A 23,406-nucleotide genomic window follows, 5' to 3' on the forward strand; every position below is an offset into this window, starting at 1 on the left:
CCAATTTTTTATGACCCAAAAATCGAAATCATGATGACACTCATCCTAAACCCTATTTTGATGTGTAAGCCTAGAAGAAAAATTATATGAGACTCCCAAAGGGAAGTCAGACCACAAATAAATGCAATAGAAAGAACGATAACGAAATTATTCCAAAACTTGACGTCATAAGTTTAAGAACATCTTATACAAGTTTGAGTCTGAATATACATTATAAGTCTCCAAATACAGAATAGACTAGAAAAGAAAGATCTCACCACTTATTCGATGATGATATATCCGCTAGAAATCAACTGCCGTGGTGGATAGCCTGGCTAGAATCTTCACAGAAGTACGAGTGAGTACAATCCATATGTACTCAATAGGTTTAATCGACTGAGTATAAGGAATTAATAAAACCTATAAAATAAATAAGGAGTGCTTTGTACCTGCACATAGAAAAGACCCACTCCGACTATGCTGCCGCTAGTGTATATAGAATGAAGCAATTTAAAGAAAACACATAAGTATAATTCAATATCACAGTTAATTAGATAATCCAAGTATCACATATATCAATGCAATGCAATGTAATATGGTAATATAATGATATGATGCTACAGTGGAATCAAGGCTGTCATACAACCTGTCGTATACATCTGTTGAGCTATGCTACCAAGAAGGACCCATGGGGGTCTCAAAGACCATATACCTCATCACAATCTCAATATATCATATACCTCACACCCATCTTGTGGACAAGGACTCATAATACTAATATCTCTTCCGCTTGCCACCTAACTCGTGGTCAAGGATATAAGAAACGTGTCACAGTTTCCTTTTCAGAAAGAATTACCATATTTCTGAACTTCCCAATGATCAATAATAATATGAATGAGGATGAATATATTCACAAATCATAAGTCAAGGAGGCACTATTCAAATCAAGATGTAATACAAGGTTCAAAGTTCTCGAAACTTAACCTAAACATGATATTTATCCTCAATATACAGTAATGGGAAGGAAGTACTTCAAATTAAGTGTTCACCCTTTTTCGAAAATGTTTCAGTACTTAGGCATGCTCAAAAATCTCCAACTCAACCCCTTAGGAGGGCATTACAAATCAAATAGCTTTTTCACATCTCTAACGTGGTTAAGTCATGGATTACACAATCTCAACACAGCTAAGATAACAATTAAGGCTTCCACACATGTTGTACACAAAAATAACCCCCACACGGGCATCATAATATAAATAAGCCCCTACATAGGCATCTAAAAGTAAATTAATAGTCCCAAAATTATACTACAACCCTCATTCCAAAGTCTTCTATATAGAATTGACTAATTCCCAACTCAGCCGCAAGAAGAATAACCAAACCTACCTCAATTTCCAAACAGCACTCGAATGCTCTACCTGATGAACAACCCTTGAATTCAACACCCAAAATGACAACCCACTATCAATAATGAAACATACACATCATAAAGAGTTCAATTACACCCATATTAATATATTTTAGAATCGGGGGTAAAATAATCTAAAAATTGATTAATTTCGAAAAGGGTTGAATCTTAAAATTTCTTTAAAAAATATGTTCTACTCATTGAGGGGAGTTTGCGTGTGAAAAACCCAAAAATAGGCCAATAAATGAGATAGAAATCAATGAAAACCAAATTTGAAATTTAAGAACAAAACCCCAAAATCTCAATTAACACTTAGACTTTCCAATGATTTAGAAAGGTGAAACTGATAGAATATGAATTAGAACGGAAAAAGGAACTTACCCCAAAGGAATTTTTCCAAAAACCTAGTCAAAGTGGCCTCTCACAAGCTTCAAGAGTTTGAAAATGGTGGAAATTAAGAAATTGGACCTTTTCCCCAAAGTTACTATTTATGGATCCCAGATTAAACATCTCAATCGTGAGTCATTAAGTCTCGTGATCGTGTAGCCCCTCTCGCAATCGCAATGGACACTGGAAGATGAGACCCTTTATGATCGTGGATCACACCCTCGCGATTGTGAATCCCATGACCTAGTACATCGTGATCGAGTGACCCCATGTTGTGATCATGATGAAGAAAATATACATCACCAGAAACTAGATCACAACAGATTGCTAAGTCCAAAAATGCTCTCGGTTGGACCTTGTATATCCTTCGGGATCCGATAAAATAAACCAGATATGCTACTATACTGAGTTCGATATTCTGGAGTTAATAAAATCGTTAGATTTATGAAAAGAAGTTGTTTTGACCAAATTACTCTCCTAAATCCCTTTTTTGGTCTGAAACTCAACTTTTGGCCTAAAAACTCAAAACAACGATATAGGTCCCTAGGCTATAAGTAGTTCATCTAGACCAAAGTCGATGTTTCAGATACAATGGAACTAACAGAATTCTCATCCTACACTCGGATTTCAAAATGTTGACCAAAGTCAAACTAACTCATTTAAAATCACACTTTTCAATTTAAGACCTCAAATTCATGTATCAACCCCAAATTTAATTCCGACGACTCTCCTAGACTAATTTCCATATTTTAGAACTGATGGAATTGAAAAAATTCCATTCTCAGACCAAAACTTTGAATGGTATCAAAACTCACTTTTTGAACCACTTAAGACTTTATAATCAAAAACTTGCACAATTCATAATCTAGTAAGACTCAAACAATTTCAACTACACAAACTGATTAAATAATACTAGGGGCACTAAAAATAGGGGTAAAATGGTAATTTCTCAAATTTTTTGAAAATGACCCTTAAGGTCATTACATGATGTGTTTTATTCAACAATTAGTGTGTCTAGCCTCAGAAATTGTTGTGTCTCATCTCATCAATTGTTGTGTATATTCTTATCAGTTGTTGTATCTATCTAGTAATTGCTGTGTATATTCTTTGCAATTGTTGTATCGATCTTAGCAATTGCTGAAACAGTTACAACAATTGATGAAGATATAGAAAACAACTAGTGCAATTCTCATATTTAGTATTCATACTTCTGCCTCAATATTTAATTTTTACACGTAGATTATGTATCTGTGGATATCTTCTTCAATCATTGAGATGGAGATGAAATTTATTTTTGTATTTTTCCCTTGGAAGAAAAATGATTGACCCTAAGCTTGAAAAGCTTCAAAAGTATTTGATCTGAACAACGACCAGTAAAAGGGATTTGCCCGTGGTTGAAAAAAAATTGATCCTTAGAGAGCTACTCACGAAGTTGTTGCCAATATTGCGGTTGATGGTGCAACAAGACTAAAAGATTGTAATAATATTAGTGGTGGTTCCAGTGGTGGTGGTGCTGCTAGTGGTGGTGATGTTGGTGCTGGTGGTGTTAGTGCCAGTGATGATGGTGTTAATAGTGGTGGTATAAGTGCTATTAGTTCTAGTAGTGCTGGTGGTGGTGCTATTAGTTGGGCTGGTGTTGTTGGTGGCCATGGTCATGCTGTTGATGATGATGGTGTTGTTGGTGGTGACTTTTCTCTTGGTGGTCATGATATTGGAATGCAATTTTCTCCAGTTAGTGAGGATATTTGACATCCTCTAGAAACTTCCTTCTAAGTTGCCTTCATGTTCTTGTGAATATGAAAAATGCTCTGAACAAAGAAATTAGTTGATTTTCAAGGTGGAGTCTCTAGTGACAGTTATTAATACATTGATATCCAAAAGGGGTATCAATCCATCTTTAAGAATCTCAGATCCTTACATTCATGTTGGTGTAAAAAGAAGGAGAAGACAGCTTTCTCAGGCAATAACAAGTGACAAGAACAAGAAAATCAATAATTCAAAGATGTTGGCTGATCAACAAATGAAGCTCCAACCAAGTGACCAAAAAATAAGAAACTCCAATAATTGATTAAAAAAAGGTAGCCAAGACAAGATATATAATGAATGAATTAGATTATAAGGATTTTGAAATTATGAAAAACATGAATGAGTGGTGGGAAGAAATGTAAGTTTCTACAAAAAAAGAATTACATTTAAATTGTAAATTTATTAAGTTCATTTATTTACTGCAACTGATGCGACAATTATTGTAGTTGCGACAACTATTTCATTAAGTTATTATTGCTGGTACATCAATTATTATACCTACTATAGTAACTTAATAAAATAGTTGCAGTAGATGCAACAACTACTGTAGTGTATTTAGGTTGTTGTATTAGTTGTTGCATCTGCTATACATAATTTTTATCAAGTTATTAGAGTAGTTAAAGTAATTATTGTAATTACCTAATGAAATTGTTGCAGCAGATGCAACAATTAGTATAATTTTTAAGTTATCGCATTAGTTGTTGCATCTGCTGCAACAATCACCTAATTGTTGCAATAGTTGTTAAATATGTTGCATCAATTCTATTTATTAACTATTCTTTTTTGATGATTGCAGCTTGTAGATGAAATATTTTTCCTTATGTGCATAAGGCACATAGATTATCCCATAAACTATGACCCGACATGCATAATCTTCGACCTCAATTTCTATAATTTTCTAAAAGATATCTATGCTGAGTTATCTGAGGCTAGTATGCAACAATATGATGTCTCGTTGAAGGATTTTCTTGACACATATGTGCTCGATGATTTTTACATGGAATTTTGCAAAGGAGACAAACTCTTCCCCGATGGTGTCTTATGGATAGGTGCTAAGAGAACCTACAATGTAATGCATCTAGAGAAAATATATTTTGTCTCTCTCAAGTTTCTAATTGATAAGGGAGTGATAAATTCTTATGATTGCAACCTTTTAGTATTTCAGAAAAAGGAGTTCTTGCAATTTATTATGCATGTGATCAAATTATTTCTTAGATTCTTGAAGCAGTCTGGAATGTTCAACAACTTGCCTACAAATCTGCTCAATACAGAATAATGGTATAACTGGTAGTAGGATAGCTTGTGGTTCATGCTTATTTGCCTATATCAAGCATCTGATTACCTATACTTCCATGACATTTATGAATGATAACACTGTTAGTTGGATATGATGTAGATGAGAGGTGGGTGTGATTGAAAAAGAATTGACGCCGTAGGGTGGGTTGCTGAAAATTGATATGGGTTGTAGGTTTCAAGTTTCTTCTTCTTTTATGTTCGTTGGTTGAAAAATAATATTTTTCTTTTATGTCTTTTTCTTGAATGATGTTGAACTTTTATGTCATTATATTTTCACTTAATTTGTATGTAATATTGGTGATTAACAATCTTCTTATTGAATGCTTGATTCAGTTCTCAAGAAATTGCATGTGAGATTGTTGAATCCTTAGTAAGTAAGCAGTTTGCTTCAGCAACTACTGCACTTGCTTAAAGAAATCTCAGCAAGTAGGTAATATGTTTCAGCAACTATTTCATTTATTAAAAAAAAATCTCAGCAAGTAGGTAATATCCTTCAACAATTGCTTCACTTGTTGAGAAAAATCTCAAAAATTAAGATAGAATGCTTTAGTTGTTGCTACACTTGTTGAGAAAAATCTCAGCAACTAGGCAATGTAAGATAGTTTTCTTCAGCAACTGCTGAACTTGTTGGAAAAATTCTCAGCAAGTAGGACATCTACTTCAGCAATTGTTGCAATTGCTGAAGAATTCTTAGCAAGTACGTTGTTTGATTTAGCAACTGTTGTACTTTTTGAGCGTATTCTTAGCAAGTTACTAAATAATTTTATTATATCAATCATATTAAATTATAAATAAAGTAATTTTAATATATTATAGTACTTAAAGCATATTCTCTCACGCTCATGTTAACTTGTCTTAGATTGATGAACTCTTGAATTTTAGCCTCTCTCAACTAGAGAGGAAAGAAACACTTAAGAAATGCATCTTTGAGCTCGTCCTAATCTAAGGGACCTACACCCCTAGCTTTTTCAACCTTCCATTGATCAAACTAAATTTGGGACACACCCTTCCATTGTAGGCGGCTAAGTCCGCCTTCTCCACCAAACTAATTCCCATAATGTCACCAATCTTATGAATACCCTTGATGAACTCTTGTGGATCCTTGTCCACATTCGAACCATGGAACTTTGATGATTTTAGCCTTGTGAAATCATGAACTCTAGTAGACACCCTACCCATATTTGGGTTCATGGGAGAAACCACCTCATGGTTGGCTTGTTCAGCCACAACTTGGGCAAGGAATTTAAAAGCCACTCGAAATTCGGCATGAGAGACTTGTTCAACCAATGGTTCATTAGGAGCTTGTAGAGCTTGTTGCTCCTCATCGACATTGGCATTGACATTCTTTCTAACTTAGGCTCTTCGTGGATGTATGATTCTGTAATGGCAAAGAACAAGAGTAAGAAGGAAAACATTGAGAGTTCAACTCTACCGCAAGACATAAGAATGATGAAAAACGTGAAGGTTCCTAAACACCTCATAGCCTCCTATTCAAAGCCTCATAGATTCACACCCATGAATAAGACACTACTCGATGCGACATGTTAGACACCCTAGGATTATTGAAACTTATGCTCTGATGTCAAGTTTCTCACGATCCAAGCTAGACCCTATATATGATATGATAGTTAGAATCACGAGGGACTCCAACAAGGCCTCTTAGCATACATACCATGACATGAAATAACATATAATTGAGAATAAACATAAACATAAAAGATAATCTCAAAACATGGAAATCTCGATATAAGAGAAACTAAACATGACATTCGAATTGAAGTAAACATACAACTATATTTTGACAAAAGCCTCTACTAAACTTAGACAGGGGTGTAGGACAAGCCCTAGCTCACCCAAACCATATAAATGAAATATTCCGACCATAAGTAAAAAAGACATAGTGGTTATGCTGGCAAAATAGGAGGACTCACAAACAACTAGCAACTTTGAGTAGGAAACTCGAACTAGCCACATGGATAGGTGGGAGTGCCATAACCTATATTATGAAACAATATAGGCAAAAGTATGTATTAGTACATGGAATGTACTAAGTATGTGAGAAATATGCATAACATGAGAAAAAAAACATAATAAGTAAGAACATGAGATGCATGACTGAAATATCTTAAAAGCATGAAGTAAATCATACAATCATTAGAGAAGGTCAATGCATCACAAAATATCGTTAGGAGCTTATAAGAAAATCATAGACATTTTGTGGGATATGGACCATAACCGAAAATAAAACCATAGGAGCTATAACATGGAATCCCATGTAACTCCTACACCAAAAAAGAAGAGGCTACTTGCTAAGGTAGACTCCATATAATTATCACTATAAGTTATTTGTGGATCCACTAGCTAAATTATTTAAGACAATCTATGGGGGCACATAGTTTGGGACTAGGGATTGCTACTAGAGACTTCCTTACCAAGCCTCTACCTCAAAGTCCTCTCGATGCTAAGTTAAATCCCAACAAAATAGATAAAATCGATCATCATCATATCATTAGGAAAGGCATAATCATATATCAATCAACATAGTAAAATAACACCAGGGTAGCTCCTTTAAATCATGATTTGATAACATAGTTCATATAGACACTTACCTTTCTAAGCATCTAAATTATGATTTCATTCATATTATACGAACAACTTTCACAATTCATTGATACATGCTTGAAAAGTACTTGAAACATAATTCATCACTTTCATAAAACATTCATAAATCCTTCATAAGATTCATGATCAAAATTCATAGCTCATATTGACAATCATAGAAAAAATGCACGGATCTATGTGAATTCAATGAAAGATCATGTTTTCTAGTAAATTCATGAATATTAAGATAGAATAAAATCAATTAGATTGAAATTGAAGGGACCCATGAAGAATTGATATGAAATTCTCATTAAATTGGGTGAAATTGAAATTGGAGAATTAAGATCTTTTGGGATTCAATGGATGAATGATATCCATTGGTGAATTCTCGCATACCTAGATAATTAAGGCCTTAAAAGCAAGATTCTCACAATGGAGATTAACTTTGACTTGAAACCCTTTCCTTGACTTGGAGAAGAAACCTTGGGAGAAAATTGAGTGCCTTAGATGAACTTTAGAAGAATGAGAGGGAATGGGGTTAGTTTGAAGGGTTTAGGTAGTTATAGGCCTTCCAAAATAGTCCAAAAAGACACAGTTTAGGAGTTAAATGAGTGGGGAAAGTCCAAAATATCCCTGATTTAAAACTATCGGTGACCTACGGTCCTTAGGTCCTCCTTTGGTTCGTCATAATAGTTCATAGTGTAGCATCCCCTTTTAGGAGAATACCACTTAGGAAACAAAAACTAATTATTACAATTATTTTACCCTAAAAAAACAAAAAAAAACTTATTGAAATACGATATAGGAGTTTTATTTTAAAAAAAATGATTTCCAATTCAACAATACTGTAGGTCCATAAAATACACAAAACTTCAAATAAGTAATTATCACAAAAATATTATCTTCCTTCGTGCATAATGACAAGTCAAAATATAACCTAGTACATTGCATAACTTGAGTTAAAAGCACACTCTAAAATAACACAATTAGTCACTTGGTTCAAGTTACAAGCCTTTAAAATTTCGTACATAAGTGCCACACATGTATCATGTACAAGTCCCCAAAATAATATACAAAAACTAGATGTATATGCATATGTGATCTTCAAAAGAGCTCCCAAAAAGTCTACTCCACATGGCCATCTTCATATCCCATCTCGCACATCACCTACGATAGGAAACAACTATCGCTAAGCATAAAGCTTAGTGGTGTATAACCTTTGGAATTAGAGCAATTAAAAATTCTCAAATTTCCTTTTTCATCATAAGCGGTTCAATAAGGTAGCATTAAATCCAAGTGAACAAGTATATCAAGTATCGAATACAAATCTTGGAGAGTTTCAAAATATCAATACTAATATTCAAAAGCTTAAGTACCAAGGATGCTTATAATTCAATTCAAAAGAGTAGTCAAATAATCAATTTCACCCCATATGTACGTCATGCCTTCACACTAAGCACAATCAATATCAAGACTGACCGAAGCTCCGAAATCAAGAAGTGTCCATATCAAGAAGGGTCGTCACCCAATATCAAGAAGATCAAAGACCATGTTGAAAGTGGATTTTCACTCGTACTAAAAAATGGACGAAAATCCATCGTCAAGACGAAATGTAAATCCAAAGTCAAGATGGGCAAGATCTGAATCGAGAGGCATGCCAATATCGATGATAAGTCACCGTAACAAGAAGGACAAATTCCCAACAAGAATGCAAAATGATCAAGCAATTCGTACAAGTGGGCGATTCAGCGAAAGTTTTGCAATACTTGAGATAATAGTCATACCAAAATACAAAACAAGGAGTAAGGAAACAACCCAAAAAAATACTTCAAATTTCATAAAAATAAAATATTTCAAGTTCAAGTTTATACAGGAACCTTGGCATTTTAGCACACAACAAGTTCTACCACCACTCGAGGAGTTCAATTTCTCTATGTATAGATCAACAAAATCCACTTCGTCAAACAGTTCCTCTTAGCTTGTATAAGAGAATATACACCTTAAATACACAATCAAATATCTACTTAAGTTTAAAAGTTCCAGCATATCGAAACTAAACATAAAATCACTGAAAATCAACCCAAAGTATCAAAACGGAAATTCTGGGCAGCACTACTGTCTTGTATTGCTGCTCAGTTTCGAAGGGGTAAATGGGAGAGATTAGGCTTTGTGTCCTCAAAGAAAGTTATAGCTATATGTCTTATGATCATATACAACTTTGAATCACCCCTACAACAATTATGTACAACAAGAGATGCTCAAAATACCCACAACAGTCCATGTAGGATTTTTAGACCAAAATCTGGGCAACACCTCCCCTGTACTTCATCACCCTTTTTCGAGTCAATAAAAGCAAAAACTGGATTTTGGATCCTAAATAAAAGTTATATCCCTATGGAATATATTTCCAAAACATCTTGAATCACTCAAAACTAAGGTTTACACAAGGAGTTATACTACAATTACTAACAGCAGTCCCAACCAAAAACGGGTTTGCAAGCAAAGTTTATTCCCCCAATTTCGACAACAACAACTTATCAAGAACATCAACAACAATATAAACAATAATTATACTTCATAACTTAAATAATTCCACCCATTTAATCCAACCAAAACATCCCCTAATCCATAAATTCCAACAAGGCAACAAACAAGTTTATAACACTATTTTCTCCGTTCTAATCCATTAAATCTCTAAACAAGCTTGATAATAAGGAAAAACAACACCTCAATCTTACCTTGAAGTATAATTCAACCACCTTAATACTCTCCTTCTTCTCTGATTTTTAGCTCAAAATGAAGACAACGCAACGTGCAACGTTTTTCTCTTCACGAGCTTCAGAAATCGGGACTCGAATTTGGGTCCAAAATGGATTTTAATTCTCTCTCTCTCTCTCTCTATATCTCTATGGTGTTCTGAAAGTATATTGAATGAAAGAAAAGAGATAAGGCTGAACTTATCTCTTACATGGTAAGAAATATGGGCTGACCCGACTTGGAATCGGGTTGGGCCAAACTTTCTGCCCATCTTGACCCTTCTTCCTTACAATATCCATAACTTTTTATTCCGATGTCATATATAAGCCCATGACTTTATGGTTGGAACGGTATTGCAATTATCTACAACTTTCATTTTATGGGTTTTCCCAAATTTTCAAATTTTGATAGGGTTATGTCCTCCTGATGTCAGATCATCCAAAAACATAACTAAACAAATAAATAAATAATTCTTAAAAATAAATTGGGGTGTTACACATAGAATCCCATGTACAAAATAATCCAACTCCTACGACCCTTGTCTTATGGGTCATAGGTTGTTCTGGAGATCGTATAACACCCTTGTAGAACTCATGTACCTAAAATAGTAGCTACTGGAATTGTACATTGGTCTTACAGCTAGAGTCTATGGGTTGTCGAATGCCCTATGGGTTATAGACCCTTCTCGTCCTGCATACTTTCCAAAATCTAAAACCCAAGTCCCTGAATCTCTTTAATGGGTCAAACCTATGGAAGACATTGTGGATTCTAAGCATAGAAACATGGAAGACATTGTGGATTCTATCTAACTCCGGTGGAAGCGCTAGTTTATATGCAACTGGACCAACTCTCTCAAGTACTTCATATGGTCCAACAAATCGAGGACTAAGTTTCCCTTTTTGGTCAAATCTCATAATTCTCTTCCACGGAGAAACCTTTAAAAATACCTTGTCTCCTGCCTGATATTCAATTTCACGCCTCTTAAGATTAGAATAAGACTTTTGTCTATCTGAATCAATTTTTAGACGTTCCTTGATGATTTTTACCTTATCCTCAGTTTGTTGCACAATCTCAGGACCAACCAACTTTCGTTCACCAACTTCACTCCAGCAAAGAGGAGTTCTACACTTTCTCCCATATAAGGCTTCATAGGGTGGCATGCCAATGCTTGATTGGTAGATATTGTTATAAGCGAATTCTACCAAGGCTAGGTGTCTCTCCCAACTACCTTCAAATTCTATAATGCAAGCTCGAAGCATATCTTCCAAGATTTGAATCACCCTCTCAGATTGGCCATCTGTCTGAGGATGGAAAGATGTACTAAAGTTCAACCTAGTGCCCAAAGCTTCTTGCAAGCTAGTCCAGAATCTAGATGTAAACCTCGGGTCTCGGTCAAATACAATAGAAACAGGAACTCCATATAGCCTCACAATTTCATTAACGTACAATTCTGCTAAACGTTCAAGTGGGTAGTCCATTCTGATGGCCAAGAAATGAGCACTTTTAGTGAGCCTATCAACTATAACCCAAATTGCATCATGATTTCTTTGGGTACGTGGAAGCCCAGAAACAAAGTCCATGGTTATTCTTTCCCATTTCCACTCAGGTATTGATAGGGGTTGTAATAATCCTGCTGGGACTTGATGCTCGGCCTTTATCTGTTGACAAGCTAAGCATTTAGAAATATATTCCGCAATGTCCTTCTTCATACCATTCCACCAGTAGTGTTCTTTGATGGTTTGGTACATTTTGGTACCTCTAGGATGCATTGCATATGGTGACGTATGTGCTTCATTCAAAATATCTTTCCTCAAGTTGTCATCCTTTGGAACACATAACCTATTATGATAAAATAGAGCACCATTCTCCCCTAAAGTAAAATCAAGCTTTCCTCCAGTTTGAACTTCTTTGATCAATTTTACAAGCTTCTCATCTAACTATTGTGCCTCTTTCACCTGTTCAAGTAGAATTGGCTTGACTTGCAACCTAGCAACAATAGAGCCATCAGAATTAAATGCAAGACAAGCATTCATGGCTCGTAAGTCAAGAAATAAAGTCAGAGGATTAATAGATAAACTAGCAAAGGCTTTACGACTTAGAGCATCCACAACTACATTGGCTTTACCAGGATGATAGTCAATGGTACAGTCATAATCTTTAATGAGTTCAAGCCATCTACGTTTCCTCAAATTCAACTCTTTCTGTGTACCCAAGTACTTCAAACTCTTGTGATCAGTAAATATGTGACATTTTTCGCCATATAAGTAATGCCTCCAAATTTTCAAGGCAAACACTATGGCAGCGAGCTCAAGGTCATGAGTAGGATAGTTCAATTCATGTGGTTTCAATTTTCGGGAAGCATATGTACCCACTTTCCCTTCTTGCATCAGTACACAACCCAAACCATGATGAGAAGCATCACTATATATCACATATTCTTTACCTTCAGTTGGTAGAGTAAGTATAGGAGATTGTTTCAATAAGGATTTGAGATTTTCAAAACTTTCCTGGAATTTGTCATCCCATACAAACTTGACATCCTTCCTCAAAAGTTTAGTCAAAGGGGAGGCGATAATGGAGAAGCCTTTGACAAACCTCCTATAGTATCCCGCTAAACCCAAGAAACTCCTTACTTCAGTTGGACTTTTAAGTGGTTTCCATTCAACAATAGCTTGAATCTTACCAGGATCCACTTTCACACCTGCGGCCGATACAATATGTCCCAGAAAGGCCACTTCACTGAGCCAAAATTCACATTTAGAAAGCTTAGCATAAAGCTTCTTCTCTTGCAGAATTTGCAAAACAATTCGAAGATGTTTATCATGCTCTTCTTCATTCTTGGAATATATTAAAATATCATCTATAAATACAACCACAAATTGATCAAGATAAGGCCTAAATACTCAATTCATCAAATCCATGAATATTGCAGGCGCATTAGTTAATCCGAATGGCATCACTAAGAATTCATAGTGACCGTATCGAGTTCTAAAAGCAGTTTTAGGAACATCTTCCTTTCTAACACGCAGTTGGTGATACCCAGACCTTAAATCAATCTTGGAGAATAAATTAGCACCCTTCAGTTGGTCAAACAAATCATCAATTCTTGGTAATGGATATCTGTTCTTGATTGTTATTTTATTCAATTGTCTATAGCCAATAGAAAGTCTAAGAGTACCATCTTTCTTTTTCACAAATAGCACAGGGGCTCCCCAAGGAGAAACACTTGGACGAATGAAACCTTTCTCAAGAAGTTCTTGCAATTGAGTCTTCAATTCCTTTAATTCTGCTGGTGCCATCCTATAAGGAGTGATAGAAATAGGAGTAGATCCAGGAATGAGCTCAATCAGAAATTCAACTTCTCTTTCTGGTGGTAACCCAGGAAGATTTTCTGGAAACACTTCAGGAAAGTCACACACAGTAGGTATATCTTTAAGAATAGGACTCTCTACACGTGTATCAATTATGTGAGCAAGATACATACTACAACCCCGACGAATCATCCTTTTTGCTAAGGCCGCAGAAATAATATTAGAGGACAATGACCTTTCACCCTGCACAATAATGTGTGAAAATGCAGGGTCCTTAAAAGTCATATGCTTAGACCTACAATCCACTACTGCATGATATTTATAAAGCCAATCCATACCGATAATAATATCAAAATCATGGAAAGGCATTTCAATCAAATCAGCAGGAAGGACCAGGTTTTGAATCATGAAGGGACAACCTCGATAGATTTGATTACAAACAACCTGTTGACCCAAAGGACTTTGGACAAGCACACCATAATCGAGTCTCACAGGCTTCACATTTTCAGGAAAATCCAATGATGAACAAACATACGAATGTGTAGAACCAGGATCAAATAATGTAACGACACATAAGTCGAATAAGTGAAATTTACCAACAACCACATCTGCTCCATCTTGTTTATCCCTCTGTCTCATTGCATAAGCTCGTGCTGTAGCTCTTGATCCACTCGCTTGATTGGATCCACCTGCACCTGTTGCTTGTGTGTTTCTAGATCTTGCACCTCTATTCCCTTGAGATTGAGTGGTAATAGGTTTCTGAACAGAGACTTCCGTATGCGGAGAAGAAATGGGATTAGGATTAGGACAATCCCTCACTTTATGATCGAAGCTCCCACAATTAAAACAAGCGCCAGAAGCTCTTCTACAAGTACCAAAGTGATTTTTTCCACATTGTGCACAAGTGGGTATACGAGTCTTGCCTTGACCATAGCTTGGAGTGCTGGCAGTAGAGTAACTTGATCTATTCTGCTTATGTTGGGCTATCTTGCGAAAAGTATTAGCTGTGGAACTGTCAAATTTCCCTCTTTTTGATGGACCTCCAGAATCTGCATAAGCTTTCCTGAACTTGTGTTCATTTCTACCAATTTGTTCCTTGTCGATCCTTTCCCAAGTAAGAGCAGCTAAAACTAATGTACAAAATTTTTCATGTTGTAGGACCGCTACAGATTTTCTGATAGAATCATTCAAATCATCTTCGAACCGCCTGCACTTATCTTTTTCATCATTAATAATACCCCCAGCATAGCGGGACAGCCTGAGAAATTGCTGCTGATATTCAGTGATAGACATGCTCCCTTGCTCTAAATTTAAGAACTCTTTTTTCTTTGCATTGTGATAAGCAGGTGGGACATACTTCTTATGAAATTCCTTCACAAAATCATCCCAAGTAAGAACAGGAGGTTTTGCCCTGGCAGTCGGTACACTTATCCATCAATCATAGGCATCTTTTTATAAGAGTGAGACAGCATACTTAAATTTGGCAGTGTCTGAACACTCTAACTGCTCGAATACTCTTTCAATTCATTCCAATCACTGCTCGGCATCGGTAGGGTCAACAGTTCCTTCAAACTCAACTCCTCCCATTTTTGTCATTTTCTCATAGTTTATTTCATCAGGGTTAGGCATTCTTCTAGCCATGTGATGAAATAAATCAGCCATTTGTTGAAAAGGAGGATCAGCAGCAGGAGCACTATGACTCATTTGGGGGTGTGGCCCAACTCTTATGCCCCGATTATTTCCCACTTTAGATCCACTTGTGCTAAGAGGATTATGATCAGAAAAATGTTCTCCAACCCCTTTTTGTAGGTGAGGTTGGGCATTAGAGTTATTTTCCCCCTCACGAGCGGCTTCCATAAGTCTATTAGAAGTAGAAGATGCCACGAATTGACTCCTACATAAGGGAAGATCACATTGCATTAGGAACATGCACATGATGCATATGCGCTATATACAAGAAAAAATATACGGGACAAAAGAAAATAGTATGCCAACAAATCACAACAAAAGTCCTAGAATTATATACATAGGCTGTGATACCAACTCTTGTAGCATCCCCTTTTAGGAGAATACCACTTAGGAAACAAAAACTAATTATTACAATTATTTTAGCCTAAAAAAAACAATTTTTTTTTATTGAAATACGATATAGGAGTTTTATTTTTAAAATAATAATTTCTAATTCAACAATACTACAGGTCCATAAAATACACAAAACTTCAAATAAGTAATTATCACAAAAATATTATCTTCCTTCGTGCATAATGACAAGTCAAAATATAACCTAGTACATTGCATAACTTGAGTTAAAAGCACACTCTAAAATAACACAATTAGTCACTTGGTTCAAGTTACAAGCCTTTAAAATTTCGTACATAAGTGCCACACATGTATCATGTACAAGTCCCCAAAATAATATACAAAAACTAGATGTATATGCATATGTGATCTTCAAAAGAGCTCCCAAAAAGTCTACTCCACATGGCCATCTTCATATCCCATCTCGCACATCACCTACGATAGGAAACAACTATCGCTAAGCATAAAGCTTAGTGGTGTATAACCTTTGGAATTAGAGCAATTAAAAATTCTCAAATTTCCTTTTTCATCATAAGCGGTTCAATAAGGTAGCATTAAATCCAAGTGAACAAGTATATCAAGTATCGAATACAAATCTTGGAGAGTTTCAAAATATCAATACTAATATTCAAAAGCTTAAGTACCAAGGATGCTTATAATTCAATTCAAAAGAGTAGTCAAATAATCAATTTCACCCCATATGTACGTCATGCCTTCACACTAAGCACAATCAATATCAAGACTGACCGAAGCTCCGAAATCAAGAAGTGTCCATATCAAGAAGGGTCGTCACCCAATATCAAGAAGATCAAAGACCATGTTGAAAGTGGATTTTCACTCGTACTAAAAAATGGACGAAAATCCATCGTCAAGACGAAATGTAAATCCAAAGTCAAGATGGGCAAGATCTGAATCGAGAGGCATGCCAATATCGATGATAAGTCACCGTAACAAGAAGGACAAATTCCCAACAAGAATGCAAAATGATCAAGCAATTCGTACAAGTGGGCGATTCAGCGAAAGTTTTGCAATACTTGAGATAATAGTCATACCAAAATACAAAACAAGGAGTAAGGAAACAACCCAAAAAAATACTTCAAATTTCATAAAAATAAAATATTTCAAGTTCAAGTTTATACAGGAACCTTGGCATTTTAGCACACAACAAGTTCTACCACCACTCGAGGAGTTCAATTTCTCTATGTCATAGATCAACCAAAATCCACTTCGTCAAACAGTTCCTCTTAGCTTGTATAAGAGAATATACACCTTAAATACACAATCAAATATCTACTTAAGTTTAAAAGTTCCAGCATATCGAAACTAAACATAAAATCACTGAAAATCAACCCAAAGTATCAAAACGGAAATTCTGGGCAGCACTACTGTCTTGTATTGCTGCTCAGTTTCGAAGGGGTAAATGGGAGAATTAGGCTTTGTGTCCTCAAAGAAAGTTATAGCTATATGTCTTATGATCATATACAACTTTGAATCACCCCTACAACAATTATGTACAACAAGAGATGCTCAAAATACCCACAGCAGTCCATGTAGGATTTTTAGACCAAAATCTGGGCAACACCTCCCCTGTACTTCATCACCCTTTTTCGAGTCAATAAAAGCAAAACTGGATTTTGGATCCTAAATAAAAGTTATATCCCTATGGAATATATTTCCAAAACATCTTGAATCACTCAAAACTAAGGTTTACACAAGGAGTTATACTACAATTACTAACAGCAGTCCCAACCAAAAACGGGTTTGCAAGCAAAGTTTATTCCCCCAATTTCGACAACAACAACTTATCAAGAACATCAACAACAATATAAACAATAATTATACTTCATAACTTAAATAATTCCACCCATTTAATCCAACCAAAACATCCCCTAATCCATAAATTCCAACAAGGCAACAAACAAGTTTATAACACTATTTTCTCCGTTCTAATCCATTAAATCTCTAAACAAGCTTGATAATAAGGAAAAACAACACCTCAATCTTACCTTGAAGTATAATTCAACCACCTTAATACTCTCCTTCTTCTCTGATTTTTAGCTCAAAATGAAGACAACGCAACGTGCAACGTTTTTCTCTTCACGAGCTTCAGAAATCGGGACTCGAATTTGGGTCCAAAATGGATTTTAATTCTCTCTCTCTCTCTCTCTCTATATCTCTATGGTGTTCTGAAAGTATATTGAATGAAAGAAAAGAGATAAGGCTGAACTTATCTCTTACATGGTAAGAAATATGGGCTGACCCGACTTGGAATCGGGTTGGGCCAAACTTTCTGCCCATCTTGACCCTTCTTCCTTACAATATCCATAACTTTTTATTCCGATGTCATATATAAGCCCATGACTTTATGGTTGGAACGGTATTGCAATTATCTACAACTTTCATTTTATGGGTTTTCCCAAATTTTCAAATTTTGATAGGGTTATGTCCTCCTGATGTCAGATCATCCAAAAACATAACTAAACAAATAAATAAATAATTCTTAAAAATAAATTGGGGTGTTACACATAGAATCCCATGTACAAAATAATCCAACTCCTACGACCCTTGTCTTATGGGTCATAGGTTGTTCTGGAGATCGTATAACACCCTTGTAGAACTCATGTACCTAAAATAGTAGCTACTGGAATTGTACATTGGTCTTACAGCTAGAGTCTATGGGTTGTCGAATGCCCTATGGGTTATAGACCCTTCTCGTCCTGCATACTTTCCAAAATCTAAAACCCAAGTCCCTGAATCTCTTTAATGGGTCAAACCTATGGAAGACATTGTGGATTCTAAGCATAGAAACATGGAAGACATTGTGGATTCTATCTAACTCCGGTGGAAGCGCTAGTTTATATGCAACTGGACCAACTCTCTCAAGTACTTCATATGGTCCAACAAATCGAGGACTAAGTTTCCCTTTTTGGTCAAATCTCATAATTCTCTTCCACGGAGAAACCTTTAAAAATACCTTGTCTCCTGCCTGATATTCAATTTCACGCCTCTTAAGATTAGAATAAGACTTTTGTCTATCTGAATCAATTTTTAGACGTTCCTTGATGATTTTTACCTTATCCTCAGTTTGTTGCACAATCTCAGGACCAACCAACTTTCGTTCACCAACTTCACTCCAGCAAAGAGGAGTTCTACACTTTCTCCCATATAAGGCTTCATAGGGTGGCATGCCAATGCTTGATTGGTAGATATTGTTATAAGCGAATTCTACCAAGGCTAGGTGTCTCTCCCAACTACCTTCAAATTCTATAATGCAAGCTCGAAGCATATCTTCCAAGATTTGAATCACCCTCTCAGATTGGCCATCTGTCTGAGGATGGAAAGATGTACTAAAGTTCAACCTAGTGCCCAAAGCTTCTTGCAAGCTAGTCCAGAATCTAGATGTAAACCTCGGGTCTCGGTCAAATACAATAGAAACAGGAACTCCATATAGCCTCACAATTTCATTAACGTACAATTCTGCTAAACGTTCAAGTGGGTAGTCCATTCTGATGGCCAAGAAATGAGCACTTTTAGTGAGCCTATCAACTATAACCCAAATTGCATCATGATTTCTTTGGGTACGTGGAAGCCCAGAAACAAAGTCCATGGTTATTCTTTCCCATTTCCACTCAGGTATTGATAGGGGTTGTAATAATCCTGCTGGGACTTGATGCTCGGCCTTTATCTGTTGACAAGCTAAGCATTTAGAAATATATTCCGCAATGTCCTTCTTCATACCATTCCACCAGTAGTGTTCTTTGATGGTTTGGTACATTTTGGTACCTCTAGGATGCATTGCATATGGTGACGTATGTGCTTCATTCAAAATATCTTTCCTCAAGTTGTCATCCTTTGGAACACATAACCTATTATGATAAAATAGAGCACCATTCTCCCCTAAAGTAAAATCAAGCTTTCCTCCAGTTTGAACTTCTTTGATCAATTTTACAAGCTTCTCATCTAACTATTGTGCCTCTTTCACCTGTTCAAGTAGAATTGGCTTGACTTGCAACCTAGCAACAATAGAGCCATCAGAATTAAATGCAAGACAAGCATTCATGGCTCGTAAGTCAAGAAATAAAGTCAGAGGATTAATAGATAAACTAGCAAAGGCTTTACGACTTAGAGCATCCACAACTACATTGGCTTTACCAGGATGATAGTCAATGGTACAGTCATAATCTTTAATGAGTTCAAGCCATCTACGTTTCCTCAAATTCAACTCTTTCTGTGTACCCAAGTACTTCAAACTCTTGTGATCAGTAAATATGTGACATTTTTCGCCATATAAGTAATGCCTCCAAATTTTCAAGGCAAACACTATGGCAGCGAGCTCAAGGTCATGAGTAGGATAGTTCAATTCATGTGGTTTCAATTTTCGGGAAGCATATGTACCCACTTTCCCTTCTTGCATCAGTACACAACCCAAACCATGATGAGAAGCATCACTATATATCACATATTCTTTACCTTCAGTTGGTAGAGTAAGTATAGGAGATTGTTTCAATAAGGATTTGAGATTTTCAAAACTTTCCTGGAATTTGTCATCCCATACAAACTTGACATCCTTCCTCAAAAGTTTAGTCAAAGGGGAGGCGATAATGGAGAAGCCTTTGACAAACCTCCTATAGTATCCCGCTAAACCCAAGAAACTCCTTACTTCAGTTGGACTTTTAAGTGGTTTCCATTCAACAATAGCTTGAATCTTACCAGGATCCACTTTCACACCTGCGGCCGATACAATATGTCCCAGAAAGGCCACTTCACTGAGCCAAAATTCACATTTAGAAAGCTTAGCATAAAGCTTCTTCTCTTGCAGAATTTGCAAAACAATTCGAAGATGTTTATCATGCTCTTCTTCATTCTTGGAATATATTAAAATATCATCTATAAATACAACCACAAATTGATCAAGATAAGGCCTAAATACTCAATTCATCAAATCCATGAATATTGCAGGCGCATTAGTTAATCCGAATGGCATCACTAAGAATTCATAGTGACCGTATCGAGTTCTAAAAGCAGTTTTAGGAACATCTTCCTTTCTAACACGCAGTTGGTGATACCCAGACCTTAAATCAATCTTGGAGAATAAATTAGCACCCTTCAGTTGGTCAAACAAATCATCAATTCTTGGTAATGGATATCTGTTCTTGATTGTTATTTTATTCAATTGTCTATAGCCAATAGAAAGTCTAAGAGTACCATCTTTCTTTTTCACAAATAGCACAGGGGCTCCCCAAGGAGAAACACTTGGACGAATGAAACCTTTCTCAAGAAGTTCTTGCAATTGAGTCTTCAATTCCTTTAATTCTGCTGGTGACATCCTATAAGGAGTGATAGAAATAGGAGTAGATCCAGGAATGAGCTCAATCAGAAATTCAACTTCTCTTTCTGGTGGTAACCCAGGAAGATTTTCTGGAAACACTTCAGGAAAGTCACACATAGTAGGTATATCTTTAAGAATAGGACTCTCTACACGTGTATCAATTATGTGAGCAAGATACATACTACAACCCCGACGAATCATCCTTTTTGCTAAGGCCGCAGAAATAATATTAGAGGACAATGACCTTTCACCCTGCACAATAATGTGTGAAAATGCAGGGTCCTTAAAAGTCATATGCTTAGACCTACAATCCACTACTGCATGATATTTATAAAGCCAATCCATACCGATAATAATATCAAAATCATGGAAAGGCATTTCAATCAAATCAGCAGGAAGGACCAGGTTTTGAATCATGAAGGGACAACCTCGATAGATTTGATTACAAACAACCTGTTGACCCAAAGGACTTTGGACAAGCACACCATAATCGAGTCTCACAGGCTTCACATTTTCAGGAAAATCCAATGATGAACAAACATACGAATGTGTAGAACCAGGATCAAATAATGTAACGACACATAAGTCGAATAAGTGAAATTTACCAACAACCACATCTGCTCCATCTTGTTTATCCCTCTGTCTCATTGCATAAGCTCGTGCTGTAGCTCTTGATCCACTCGCTTGATTGGATCCACCTGCACCTGTTGCTTGTGTGTTTCTAGATCTTGCACCTCTATTCCCTTGAGATTGAGTGGTAATAGGTTTCTGAACAGAGACTTCCGTATGCGGAGAAGAAATGGGATTAGGATTAGGACAATCCCTCACTTTATGATCGAAGCTCCCACAATTAAAACAAGCGCCAGAAGCTCTTCTACAAGTACCAAAGTGATTTTTTCCACATTGTGCACAAGTGGGTATACGAGTCTTGCCTTGACCATAGCTTGGAGTGCTGGCAGTAGAGTAACTTGATCTATTCTGCTTATGTTGGGCTATCTTGCGAAAAGTATTAGCTGTGGAACTGTCAAATTTCCCTCTTTTTGATGGACCTCCTGAATCTGCATAAGCTTTCCTGAACTTGTGTTCATTTCTACCAATTTGTTCCTTGTCGATCCTTTCCCAAGTAAGAGCAGCTAAAACTAATGTACAAAATTTTTCATGTTGTAGGACCGCTACAGATTTTCTGATAGAATCATTCAAATCATCTTCGAACCGCCTGCACTTATCTTTTTCATCATTAATAATACCCCCAGCATAGCGGGACAGCCTGAGAAATTGCTGCTGATATTCAGTGATAGACATGCTCCCTTGCTCTAAATTTAAGAACTCTTTTTTCTTTGCATTGTGATAAGCAGGTGGGACATACTTCTTATGAAATTCCTTCACAAAATCATCCCAAGTAAGAACAGGAGGTTTTGCCCTGGCAGTCGGTACACTTATCCATCAATCATAGGCATCTTTTTATAAGAGTGAGACAGCATACTTAAATTTGGCAGTGTCTGAACACTCTAACTGCTCGAATACTCTTTCAATTCATTCCAATCACTGCTCGGCATCGGTAGGGTCAACAGTTCCTTCAAACTCAACTCCTCCCATTTTTGTCATTTTCTCATAGTTTATTTCATCAGGGTTAGGCATTCTTCTAGCCATGTGATGAAATAAATCAGCCATTTGTTGAAAAGGAGGATCAGCAGCAGGAGCACTATGACTCATTTGGGGGTGTGGCCCAACTCTTATGCCCCGATTATTTCCCACTTTAGATCCACTTGTGCTAAGAGGATTATGATCAGAAAAATGTTCTCCAACCCCTTTTTGTAGGTGAGGTTGGGCATTAGAGTTATTTTCCCCCTCACGAGCGGCTTCCATAAGTCTATTAGAAGTAGAAGATGCCACGAATTGACTCCTACATAAGGGAAGATCACATTGCATTAGGAACATGCACATGATGCATATGCGCTATATACAAGAAAAAATATACGGGACAAAAGAAAATAGTATGCCAACAAATCACAACAAAAGTCCTAGAATTATATACATAGGCTGTGATACCAACTCTTGTAGCATCCCCTTTTAGGAGAATACCACTTAGGAAACAAAAACTAATTATTACAATTATTTTAGCCTAAAAAAAACAATTTTTTTTTATTGAAATACGATATAGGAGTTTTATTTTTAAAATAATAATTTCTAATTCAACAATACTACAGGTCCATAAAATACACAAAACTTCAAATAAGTAATTATCACAAAAATATTATCTTCCTTCGTGCATAATGACAAGTCAAAATATAACCTAGTACATTGCATAACTTGAGTTAAAAGCACACTCTAAAATAACACAATTAGTCACTTGGTTCAAGTTACAAGCCTTTAAAATTTCGTACATAAGTGCCACACATGTATCATGTACAAGTCCCCAAAATAATATACAAAAACTAGATGTATATGCATAT

At 36.1% G+C, this 23,406-nt stretch overlaps 2 protein-coding genes across 2 annotated transcripts; both read right to left on the reverse strand.

Moving 5' to 3' along the window:
- Positions 1-13,137: 13,137 nt before the first annotated feature.
- LOC129872317 (uncharacterized) lies at positions 13,138-15,402 on the reverse strand. The gene is made up of 3 exons (XM_055947267.1): positions 15,083-15,402; positions 13,990-14,956; positions 13,138-13,788 (listed from the first exon to the last, which is right to left on the reverse strand). The coding sequence occupies exons 1-3, from the start codon at positions 15,400-15,402 to the stop codon at positions 13,138-13,140; spliced, it is 1,938 nt and encodes a 645-aa protein (XP_055803242.1).
- Positions 15,403-20,554: 5,152 nt separating this feature from the next.
- On the reverse strand, positions 20,555-22,819 carry LOC129872324 (uncharacterized). The gene is made up of 3 exons (XM_055947280.1): positions 22,500-22,819; positions 21,407-22,373; positions 20,555-21,205 (listed from the first exon to the last, which is right to left on the reverse strand). The coding sequence occupies exons 1-3, from the start codon at positions 22,817-22,819 to the stop codon at positions 20,555-20,557; spliced, it is 1,938 nt and encodes a 645-aa protein (XP_055803255.1).
- Positions 22,820-23,406: the final 587 nt, after the last annotated feature.

This window comes from Solanum dulcamara, chromosome 2 (genome assembly GCF_947179165.1).
Source record: "Solanum dulcamara chromosome 2, daSolDulc1.2, whole genome shotgun sequence".
Taxonomy (NCBI): Eukaryota; Viridiplantae; Streptophyta; class Magnoliopsida; order Solanales; family Solanaceae; genus Solanum; species Solanum dulcamara.